General features: G+C 37.6%; 1 protein-coding gene and 1 long non-coding RNA gene across 2 annotated transcripts; one reads left to right on the top strand and one right to left on the bottom strand.

Moving 5' to 3' along the window:
• Window positions 1-2,190: 2,190 nt before the first annotated feature.
• On the top strand, window positions 2,191-4,107 carry LOC140345046 (uncharacterized; the record flags this gene model as incomplete). The annotated part of the gene is given in 2 exon segments (XM_072432211.1): window positions 2,191-2,264; window positions 2,733-4,107. Coding segments are annotated over 2 exon segments (412 nt in total), but the record flags the coding sequence as incomplete, so codon positions are not given.
• Window positions 4,108-9,564: 5,457 nt separating this feature from the next.
• Window positions 9,565-12,696, bottom strand: LOC140345045 (uncharacterized). The gene is made up of 3 exons (XR_011923740.1): window positions 12,534-12,696; window positions 10,432-10,505; window positions 9,565-9,658 (listed from the first exon to the last, which is right to left on the bottom strand). It is a non-coding gene; the product is annotated as an uncharacterized lncRNA (long non-coding RNA).
• Window positions 12,697-12,816: the final 120 nt, after the last annotated feature.

Here is a 12,816-nt window from a genome sequence, read left to right as displayed (position 1 = left end):
CAGAGGATGGGGCGCACACATCTCTTATATTTCTCTATGAGATCATGCTACCAGGAGACGGGGATTCATGAGCATGCTCAGTGTTAGCTCCCTGAAAGAGGGAATGTTCTAGCAGAAAATCCCCTATGTGGTTCTTTATCAAACTCACTAGACCTTTCCAATTATGGACGTTAAACTATCCTGTCTGTATTTATGTGGTAATGACTTTGCTCTCTTTTTGAAGATAGGAACCACATTGGCTGTAGGCCAATCCATCGGTACAATGCCATTGACTAAAGAGTCTCTATAAATTTGAAATCATGGATTTAAAATGACCGGGCTCAGATCTTTGAGGAAACGTGGATGTAATCCAGGATCAGGTCCTTGTGCTTTGTCAACCCCAAGTTTTGCCCAACTGTTTCTCAATCATATCAATTTTGAGCCACTGTGACTCATTTAAGGCAGTGACATTGCTATCATATATTTGGACTTGGGCGCTGCCATTTTCCTTAGTGTACACAAAGCTAAAAAAGTGGTTAGTAAATCTGCCTTTTTTTATCCCAAGGTACCAACCCAGTGACATCCTTTCAGGAGCCTACATCCTCAGATCTGATCTTTTTGCTATTAATATATTTAAACATTTGTGGGGGTTTGTCTTACTTTTCTTTGTAATCTGTCTTTCATTTTAAAGTTTTGCACATTTTATCTCCCTTTTACTTCTTTTGTTATATTCTTTAAAGTCTTCAAATGATCAAGGTTATCCTTCATTTGTATATTTTTGAAATGCCCTTTTCTTGTTCCTTATGGCTTTTTTAACATCAGCTGTGAGCAACATAGGTTTTAATTTTAGCTTTCTAAACTTATTACCCATTGGAATATATTTTTTTACTTTTGTAGAACAGACTTGAAACATTCCCATTTCAGTTCTTTGAGGACAATATTGTCTCCCAGTCCAAGTCACAGAGAGCCGCCCTTAATAATGGAAAATTTGCTCTCTTAAAATTAAATGTTTTTATCTTTCCTGTTTTTGCTTCCTGTTTACAGCTAACATTAAATGAAATCATATTATGATAGTCAATCATAAAACATGGTGCACACACGTATAATATTCTGCTCCTTCTGTCTTTGAGGGCTGAGATGGAGTGAACCACAAGGCCATGCTGTGAATGCTGCAAAAGATGGAAGTTCCCATTGTATTTGCTTGATTTGCATTACCAACACATCCAATCATTCCACATCTAACAAACTGACCTGGTGTTAATATTACTTCAGATTGTATGCAATTTCCAAGTTTTCAGCATTATCTAATGATCAATTGGGAAGTTTTCATGTTTACTGGTTTATATGAGTTTTGTGTAATAATAATTGATGTTCCATATGTACTTATGGTTATCAGAAACAGAAAGGAAATAAATAAAAAACATCTCATGAAGGGGTTGGTAATGGAATAACACATATTTGATTTGTGGATATTTAAGGATAAGTAAATTTTTGGTTTGGTAAAGCAAGTCCTTCAGACCTTGTTAAATTCAAACTTTTGTTTCCTCAAAAAGCATGGGGAACAGTGCACTGCCACAAGGAGCATGGTACGAATGCATGTCTTTTAAATATATTATAACAAAGACTGCTGTGAAATGAGAAGATCTTCAAAGTCCTAAATAACATGCCTTGTACGTAGTGTTGTTTTTAACAATTATTATTATTACTATCCAGTATGTATATAGCGCTGACATATAAGTCATAGTCATATCACTAGCTGTCCCTCAAAGCAGCTCACAATCTAATGTCCCTACCTGAATCATATGTCTGTAATACAATCTAAGGTCAACTTTAGGGGGAAGCCAATTACCTAACTGCATGTTTTTGGCAGGAATGTGGGAGGAAACTTGAGTACCTGGAGGAAACCCATGCAAACACAGAGAGACCCAAAAAACTGCATGCAGACAGTGTCCTGGTCGAGTTCGAACCTGGGACCTAGCCCCAAAGGTGCAAAACTTCTGAGCCATTGTGGTGCCCTTCTTAAATTTAAACCAGACACCTCTCCTGGTAACACTGTTTCCCCTTTGGCAAACCTTTTCCTCCATTAAAAGCTTTCTGGTACCAATGTTGAGGGCTTCCTCTCCACATCTGGTTCCCCAAGAAGAATATATAGGTGTGTTGGGGTATCTGCTCCTTCTATGCATACAATTCTTTTTTTAATGTATCTTTCAGTGCCGCAAAGCCCTGGAACCCAAGTGAGGGTGAGGACATACAGAAATTTATTTCCGAAGCCTTCAAAATCACAGGTTTTTCATTTATCCAATATAACACTTCTTCATTTATGCAGAAATATTCTGTAAATGGGGTCATTTTAATGGTAATAGAAATGGTCCCTTAATTTCAGAGTAGTTTACTTGTTCCATTCTGCCAATTGGTCTTTCACTATGATGACCTTCCTGGCCTGGAGGAGCATGAAGAAAACAGTATAGCTCTGAATGGGTGACTTTTATTTGGTCCTTTTAATAACTTTACAAGTTTACATGAATTCAGTAATTTCAGATTTACATGACTGTGTTCAGTTGGCATCTCAGTCCAGGAAGTAGATATTGAAGCTAGATGATGTTGGAAGAAATATCTATTGTACTGGGTCATCCTGCCAACTTGGAATACATCTGGTCCAAATCAATTTATTGCCCGCCTTTTCTGCCTGTAGTGTGTGGAATACTCTTACAGCATATATGGGCAATTCTTTCAACTTTTTTTTAACCGAATAGGAATTCATCCAATTGTTGTCATCACCAAATGCGCCAGTGAGAACTACAATAACCTTAGGAAAAATTTTGGAGAACTCGGAGCCACAAAACGCCTTTGCTTGGAAAATTACACCGAGAATGATTACACTCGTACTGAGGAAAAAGATGGGAAATTTCTGGAGTTTCTCCATGTTTGCATTCAAGAGGCTGAGCGGGGAATCAAAATAAGACAAAACCAAGATAATCAGACCAGATTTGTCATTGAGGCTGTCAAACAGATTCAAATGGGGACTGACCTGATGAGAAAAGAACTGAAAACACAGCCAGCTGCCTCCAAAAATCGGTGCAGTCCGTCCTAAAAATGCCTGAAAAAAAGGCCAGTATTGTTTATAAACACACGTGGTTTCAACTAAATATTTGTTTATGTAATATGTGTTTATAAGCAATACTATATTGTAAATACTGGTGTTCATATTTTAACCAGTGGCAAAACACTTCGGGTATAAGGAGCACTTATTGATTATATGTGGTCATTGATCATATGCATACACGGAGACAAGTTTTTATGCATTATTATTAATATTAGAAAATCTCTGTATTAGTTCTACATTATTCAATATTATTAATATTTTCTTGTTTTTTTTCCCCTTTGTACATTTGTTCACACAAAAGTTTTACTTTGGTTTTGGATAGAGTAAGGAAGGTTTGGAGGTACTACTGTGATTTTACTGTTATCTGGAGTAAAGTTGGGGAGATTTCAATACACTACACATTAAACCCAAAATAAAGCCTGAATAGCAGTAAAAACTCAGCTAGTGTTATTCCCATTACTACTTTTACTACTACTATTACTACCAATTACTAACCCAAAACATTTTTGAATGAACATACATACATGAACATACATTTCAATGTGCTTGTAAACACATTGCTTTTGTAATTCTGCATTTTCGACCTTGTGACTTTGGTTTGGTTTTCTATTCCAGCAAAAATGCCAAAGTCAGCTCCAAAAAGAAGAAAAAGTATTTGTTTTGGCTGAATATGTACAATTTCCCACAGACACACTTCAATATTTTGCAATGTTCCCAGAAGAGTAAAAGCTCCAAGTAATAGAGTTAAAGCTCCAAAGAGGGAACAACTTGATATAACACTCCTAGGTTTGTAATAGGAAGGCAAGTTGTCCACAAACCTTTGCTCATAGAATGAGTCTCTATAGTTAAAATACAGCAAATTAGTATGAATTACTTAGATACAGTATGTTTTTTTATGCCTGATCCTTTTTACTCATATAATATATACCTTTTGCTGTAAAAGAAAAAAGAGCAAATGAATACATGTAAACAAAGCAAGCTTTATTCTATCATTTACACTGCAATAAACCTCATTGTTGATTGAGTCATGGTTGCTTTATTGTCAAGGCATAAATGGCCACCATGGTGGGCCTCTTTTCAGAAGATGACCTGATGTACTTAGATTTTCTTTTATATAACATGGTATAACAGTCAGATTTTCTCAGTAGAGAGTGGGAATTTTAGCTAGGAGTGCTTTGATTGCTGTCTGCAAGGGTAGACTAACACAGACAGAAAAGGTGCTCACCTGGGACATTTTGGCCAGCTAGGGGTGGATAAAGTTGGGGAGCACCTCCTGTTTTCAGTATTTCTTGCCTATCAAGGTAATGGCAGAACCCTGAAGAGGGAAGTTCTCTAGATCAGTCTGTGGAGTTCTGCTACCAGCCGTATCGGAGCATTACCAGGAAAGAAGGGGTACGGGGTCTGATTTTTTAAAGGTAGACTGTTATGGGGAGATTCTGGATGGATTTCTTTAAAATGATTTGCTATTAGTTAGCAAATGTTTTTAGACCAGGACTGCATCAAGGAGAAGACATAAAATAATTTTAGGGAGTGTATGTCCATCTAGATAGACCTGCTCATGCAACAGAACACAATATTCATATTTCCCTGAGAAAGAGGTATGTGGCAAAACCGAGCATTGACAAGATGTTTGGCAAAACAGGTGAAATCTAGTGAAAGAAAAATTTGGGCTCCAGTGAGATGAACTTTGCTTCTCTTCCATATTGCTCTCAGGGAGCATGTAACAAGATCCACTCAATTTAATGTAATAGGTCGGGTACATCCCATTAGATGGATAAAAGAACATGTCACCATGGTATTTGGAAAGCCTGTGCCAATGTCCTCAAGGGTCAAAAATATTTCTTTGTGACCTGTTCCTCCAGTGATATTTACGGATGTTGAGCCGCAGTACTAGTACTATGATTTCACAGCTATATTATCAACTTTATTACTACTTCCAGTTTGACCACATGAAAGGCGTCTTGATAAGTGGATTATAGCCAAGCAATCAAGGCCTGCAAGTCAAATCTAGTAGACAAGGCTTGTATCAAGACCTCCAAGGATTCCCCAAAACTGTATGTTGAAATACCAGTGGTATATTAGGAGAAGAGAAGCAGTGTCCAATCCATGCCAATAGAAGGCCAAACTAACAAGACTGGAGAGAGATAAGTGACAATGCTGTGGTTTGGGCCCTGTACTTCCATGCAACCTAAAAGAAAGCCAGGAGACACACAGGGTCCAGAGCAGTGTAGAATTGTAGTTATTTTGTCACAGAAAGCAAATGCCACAGCACATGCGGATCCTGCACTGGTGATGTCTGCCTGATCATATTGCCCTGCCATGTCAGCTATTAGAGAAACAGATATCATTGGTGAGCTGTTCTGAATATAGAATGCACACTCACTACTGCAACTGATCATGTCTAAAGATGGATATGTAGGTGCCTGAAAAGTAAGAATAACTAGGAAGCAATGGGAACAGTTTAGAAATACATGCTCACACCGCCATTACCAGGTGCACCCCATTTATTTTTTCACAATACGTGACCAGAAATTATATATCCTCATGTTGTGACTAGCAGGAAGAAATATACCATGCCATCTATTTACAAGCATGTTTTAAGGACTTTGGCACTTTATTCTCCCTCATGCAAATTCTTTTCAGGAATTTTCTCTTGGTTTCCTTCTTAGCAGTTAGCAGATCTGTGTTTGGTCCTGGAAGCCTGTGGATACAAATCAACTGGATCTACTGGTAAGAAACATACAAGAAATAACAGGGTACATTATTATCTATCTGCAAGGGCAGAGGTGGGGAAAGCGTTCACTAAGAGGAATAGGAGGAGAGCGCTTTACCCATCTTCACAGGAATTGCTGAAATATGGGGACTTGCCACTGCCTATTACCAAACCTATTTAATGTTGGAACATATGTGGTGAGAAGGTATTTCTTTTCTTTTGATGGAAAATGTTGTAATTGCCCGAATTCAATTTCTTCTACATTTAGAATTGATTTTACTGTCCAGATTATTACAATTGTTGTTGGAAAAAATACCTGTTGCCAACATTGCCCTAAACTACTTATTCCATATGAATGTAGTGGGGAAGAAAGTGTGGAAGATCTTCTAAAACACAGAACAGTTTCAACAATGCACTATGGATATCTCAGATCCCTAATCAAAGGACAATTCACTAAAATTATTACAATAAACAATAAATGACCAATAAAAAACAAGTAACAACACTGGTAAAGGTCTATCTTTGCCCTTTACCCAGTCCAGCTCTCACACCCTTTGTGGGTCACAGCAAGTTTTACATTTGTGCTATGGATCAGTTTATTTGGCATATTTTTTTTAGGACAAACTACTTTTGTTTGGTTTTACCGTGGGATTTTTAATGCAATCTGTAAATTTAAAAAGCATGTCTTTTTGTACTTGGATTAAGCTGCGTACACACGTCAGATTTTTCTCGCCCGATAATCGGCATCGGCCAGATATCGGGCGAGAATCTGGCGTGTGTACAGTCCGTGGATCCGTCCTGGCGGATCCACGAACGATGAACGACGAGCGATGGAAGGGGAGAGCGCGCAGCAGGGTGCCGCTCCGTCGCTCTTCCCCTCCCCTCTCCATAGAGCATGAACGGTGCTGTATGTACAGCATGGTTCATGCATCGTGTGGTCCTTTGTCGTTGGAAAGGATCATGAAAGATCCTTTCCAACGACAAAAATTGTAAGTGTGTACGCAGCTTTAGAGTTAATTTAAAAATGTATAAATGGTATTCTAATTGATCTTGTTTTGAATATTGTTTATTGAATGCAAAAAAGTTAACAGTAACAAAACCTTTACACTTAAATTAGGTGGTTTTTAAAGTGGCACATCCAGTGTCCAGAACCACTTTAATATGATCAATTATTTATTTAATTAGAATCCACATTTCACAAAAAATTCTTATATATTCTCGTTTATCTTAAAATGACAGCATCACACAATTTTTACAGATTTCTCAGGTGTACATTTAAATTGTGAATCTCCTAAAACTGTTGCTTTGGTCCTGGAAGCCTGTGGATACAAATCAACTGGATCTACTGGTAAGAAACATACAAGAAATAACAGGGTACATTATTATCTATCTGCAAGGGTACAGGTGGGGAAAGCATTCACTAGGAGAGCACTCTACCCATCTACACAGGAATTGCTGAAATATGGGGACTTGCCACTGCCTATTACCAAACCTATTTAATGTTGGAACATATGTGGTGAGAAGGTATTTCTTTTGATGGAAAAGGTTGTAATTGCCCGAATTCAATTTCTTCTACATTTAGAGTTGATTTTACTGTCCAGATTATTACAATTGTTGTTGGAAAAAATACCTGTTGCCAACATTGCCCTAAACTACGTATGTCCATATGAATGTAGTGGGGAGGAAAGTGTGGAAGATCTTCTAAAACACAGAACAGCTTCAACAATCCACTGTGGATATCTCAGATCCTTAATCAAAGGACAACTCACCGGGAACTAAAATAAATACAAATAAACAATAAATGATCAATACAAAACCAGTAACAACACTGGTAAAGGTCTATCTTTGCCCTTTACCCAGTCCAACTCTCACACCCTTTGTGGGTCGCAGCAAGTTTTACATTTGTGCTATGGATCAGTTTATTCGGCATATTTTTTTTAGGACAAACTACTTTTTTTTTGGTTTTACCGTGGGATTTTTTATGCAATCTGTAAATTTAAGAAGCATGTCATTTTTCTACTTGGATTAGCGTTAATTTACAAATGTATAAATGGTATTCTAATCGATCCTGTTTTGAATATTGTTTATTTAATGCAAAAAAGTTAACAGTAACAAAACCTGTACACTTAAATTAAGTGATTTTTAAAGTGGCACATCCAGTGCCCAGAACCACTTTAACATGATCAATTATTTATTTAATTAGAATCCACATTTCACAAAAAATTCCTATATATTCTCGTTTATCTTAAAATGACAGCATCACACAATTTTTACAGATTTCTCAGGTGTACATTTAAATTGTGAATCTCCTAAAACTGTTGCGGTAGATTTGACAGTAAAAATTCAAATAAAAAAATGTAAAAAAGTGTTAAAAAAATTAAAATAATGGTAAATTGACTTCAATGGGGTTCGAATTTGGCATTCGATCACCCGAACAATATCTCACTATTCGATTGGATAGCTGTCGAATTGAATATTGAGATATTCGACTAACACTACACATGATCTTAGAGTTCACCTAGCTTTAAGTGGACAATTCTATGCAAAATAAATACTAATGTAATGTATATTATTTGCATTCACCACATCCATCTAAATTTTGAGGTTCAGCAAAAATCTTCCTATAAACAGTATGTCCACTTAACATATTTTAGGCTTAAGAGGCAGAGTAAATACATTTTCCCAGAACAGGTGGAGGTAAGAAGTGGGTGTGCCAAGAAAGTGACTGTTAATGGAGCGGTAAGATTTGTAAGTGAATAAACAATCAAAGAAAAAAAAGCATTGCATGTAAGGACTGAAATACTTGAATGATCTGTATTTTACCTGCACGTTTATGCTGGTGACATAGTATCTTTAATGTAACCTTTGCAACTGTTAATAGCCCATTTTTGTCTCCTAGGTATATATCCGATTATTGTTCTGACCAAAGTCCAAGACAACAGTAAAGAATCAGCAATATATTACAGAAAATTTAAAGAACTTGGAGCAGAACACATATTCCTGATTGAGAATTACACATCAGAAAAATGTGAGCAGAGCCCAGAGACAAAGAGCAGAATTTTGGAGTTCTTAGACATCTGCCTGATGGAAGCAGATAGACAGATATCTGAGAATAGAACAAAGGATCTTCCAGAGGTGTATCTAAGGAATGCAATGGATATCATTGAGAATCAAATGAAGACAGAGCTTGAAAAAAAGGAGGAAATCATTGAGAAAATTCGGATACAGTGTGAGGCTGCAGATATGAGGATGGAAGAGGAAATTGCAAAGATGGAAAAAATGCTGGAGGAAAAAGAAAAAGCAAAAAATCGTCGAAAATCATGCAATGTCATGTAAGCTTATCAGAGGTCACTATCTAAGGGTAGGGAAAGATGGGGGATAAAATGTCACACCAAAAGATTGGGAGTACAGTGCTGCATAATAAGTTGGCATTATATAAATCCTGTTTAATAATATTTAAAAATAATAATATTATATTAATACAGTGAGTTTCAAGAATCACAAAGCCAGCATCATACCTGCCATTTATTCCTGCTTTGGAGGGACTGTCCTTCTTTATACCTCTCATCAGTTCATGATTTGAAAAGACTTGTCCCTCTTCATATCACCCATCTGTTCCTGATTTGGAGGGACAGTCCCTCTTCATAAGCAAACACCAGTGTACGTGTCAGCGTAAATTCTTAATTTCACTTAACTGTAAACATCAAATGTAATTTGTGTTTTTACTGTAAATCCCTTTGCAAAATGTGAAAGTTGCTGTCCAGCAGCACCCATATTCCCAAACTTTTGTTCAATCGCCGCAGCTTGTGCAGATTTGTTGTTTGGGGGGCCTATTTGGGTAATCACAACTATGGGAGGGATACCTGTTTATCAACACAAAATAATAATAAAGCATTGAAATGTGTCAAAACGTTTTGTAGTTATTTCCTGATAGTCAAGAACAGAAACCCCTAGCAATTCATGCTATGTCTTATTGAGGAGACTGTTCGCACTGTTATATTTTAATTCCAATCATATCATATTTGTTATTGAGTTGTATTTCTTATTAATAACTCAAATATAAAAAAAAATATAATTACTATTCGGCATGCTGATTGAAGCCAAATAGGATTGAAGCAAAATAAAACTAATCAAATAAGCATCTCAATAATATCCTTTACTTAGGGGATAATTGACTTTGCTAAGTGAAGAACCTTTATTTCATTAGTCAATCAACTCCCATAGCTGAGCATTTCCCTCACCTTCTGTACCTATGACCCCCATGTTAGAAATTGGAGGGGCATCTCAGACAGAAATAACAAAATTGTCAGACATTCCAGTATAAACATTTTTGTGTGTCTCCATTTAATATAGGAGGCAAGGGGAAATCACCCTGCAGGATATTTGTCAGGGCTGAGCAGTGATCATTCTAAAGTCTGGACTGCTGAGAGTGCTGATAGTGACTGGAAACTTTTGTGCTGCAGATTACCTCTCCTCAGCCCTGATGAAGCGGCACTTGGAGCCTCCGAAACGAGTTGAATCTTCTACCATGTCTAATACCTATCTATAAATCAATAAAAACCTGACCAATAGTTTAACTCCCCCCCACCCCCTCGATCCAAAACTGAATAAAACATTTTCCCTAAAGCGAACTTACCCATGATTTGATGAAATCTTTTAATCAGTGTTGTTAGTGACTTTTCTTCGCATCCTGAGAAATGATGTAAACAACTAAAAGGAGAAAATACAGTAACAAAGTATTAAAGTTCCACAGCAGACAAAGACCTCGGTTTAAATACATCCTGTACAGCTGTACAGCTTAAAGTGGACCTGTTGGTGAAAGGATTTGCTTCTACTTCTAGTTCCACGAATCGAATGCACCGTGACTTCCCCTGCACCAGAGAGACAGACGTCTGGAGAGATATCCCAATACCACACACACACACAGTATGGTTTTAGGAATATACTCTATAGTTTACTTAAGAAGGTCTTTTTATACAGATAATTAGACAATAGAAGGAGTGATCTTTAGTTACATATGTAATGTTATTTGACACATGGCCCCTGATTCATCATTGAAATCCGTGATCGCTGGAAGCGCGAAAGTACGCGCGACCAGCGATCGCGGATTAACGCGGTCCGGGACTCGAGTGCGCGCGTACACTCGCATCCTGAATCACTACCAGCCGGATTCCTGCCTTGCGCAATAGGGGTCGCGAACCTGCCAATTAAGGCAATTACATTTCAGCTGCGCGATTAAGGAGGATCTAAGCTTTTTTTAGGGCTAAGGGTAATATGTGTGTCATTAGAAAGAATGATTTTTTAGGGGAACAGTGACTTTTAATGCAAGATCGCCAGTAAAAAGCTGTCAGATAAGCGCGGCTCCGTGCGCGAGCTTTTTCGGTTGCTAAATAGCGCGATCGCGCACAATTCCGGATCGCTAATACGAATGCGCGAGCGATAATCCGATTTTGCTTGATGAATCAGGGGCATTGTAACTAAAACAGGACATACATCGTATCTCAAAGGAAGTACAATTTCCGACATTTGTTTACATTTAAACTGTGTAGACAGGAAAGAAAATACACCTCCCTTACGATATATGGCTCAAGCTAGATCAGCAATTTTTCCCTTCAATGACCCCAGCTAGATCAGCTATTTTAACCTTTCAGTTGGCATCTTTAAAAATGTGCATGAGTACACTCCTGACATTAAAAACAAAAATAGCAAAAAAACTTGAAATATCAGTAGAAATTTTTTTTTTGCAGGCTCACTGGTCTGAAAGAGGCTTTCAGACTTGCAGATGCAAATACTCCCAGCCGCCTCTCTTCAATAGTGAGAAGATGAATCATGAGGTTGTTGTGTCAAACACAGCCCTACTTCAACTCCGTGTCATTTGATGAGGCTGCCGTTTTCTGCAGTTCTATGTTTTCAGGAGGTTTATAAATCTTTCTTAGTCCTCCTTTTAGCCACTTTCCAACTGCTGTGAACTGCAGATGAAGATGGTTGCATTCAAGTCAAACTCTAGGGCAGGCAGAAGCAACAGGTGCAAATTCCACCACAATTAAACCACAACCTCCGGCACAAAGTGGTTCGGAACCATTCCCATTGAATTAGATTGGAGCAATTAGGAGAGCGGTAGAGCCTGCACTAGACCACTGTGGTCAGTTTTAGGTCTGTTATTAGTCTTATCATGTTGGTAAATCTTGTATTTTTTTTTTGCGGGGAAAGCCCTTTCTATGTGGACCTCGTCTACTTTTAGATTTTTTTATTTTGCTTGCTGTTTTTAGCTCTATGCCTTTAGCTGCCATTGTGCTGTGCTGAGCTCTTAGCATGTCCTTGCACCTTTAAGTATGCTGCAGGCAGGAGGAAGCATTTCCTCAGTCTTCTCTTCCCCAGCATTCAGAGTGCAATATTGTAACTTTGATCTGTATCAGACACAAGTGAACACAGACACCAGGATTTACATGGTTGTGTCATATTTAAGCCTGCATTGCAATTCATAAATTCATAGTCATGCCACCTGAACAAAGATGATTCGTTCTTTTTGGAGAAAAAAATAGATGAAGGTATTGTAAGGGGGACTATTTAGCTTAGTCTGGGAAAATTTTAAAATTATCTGGCCATGTTCACAGTAGCTGTTCTTCATAAAGTTTGTTTTCTTTTGTTTAGTTTAGTTTTTTTTTTGTCCTTTGGTTAGATTTGGCTATTTATACCCCTAGAATTGGTGTAGTATTTACCATAACATGCAATACTTACCTGTGTACAATAACAGGAAGGATTAATTCCTTTGGTTGCTTGTAACTCTTCGGGATACGTTTTAATGTCTCCACTAAATTATCTTTATTCCATTCAACATCTTCTCCTGATCTCAGATTCCCTGGAAGAACACAGACAAAATTGACATTTAAAGCGCATCTTTCAGTAACTTGTCTGAATTAATAAATGATTGACACGTCACCATACACACTGATGTAACTTATGGGAAAAAAGACTCTGTGGAGCCAGGACCTGATAGCCCAATATCTTCTCTCCCAGGAAC

Source organism: Pyxicephalus adspersus, unplaced genomic scaffold, assembly GCF_032062135.1.
Source record: "Pyxicephalus adspersus unplaced genomic scaffold, UCB_Pads_2.0 Sca433, whole genome shotgun sequence".
NCBI classification, from domain to species: Eukaryota; Metazoa; Chordata; class Amphibia; order Anura; family Pyxicephalidae; genus Pyxicephalus; species Pyxicephalus adspersus.
Note: the sequence above shows the minus strand (reverse complement) of the source record. Positions and strands in the feature narration are given on the sequence as shown.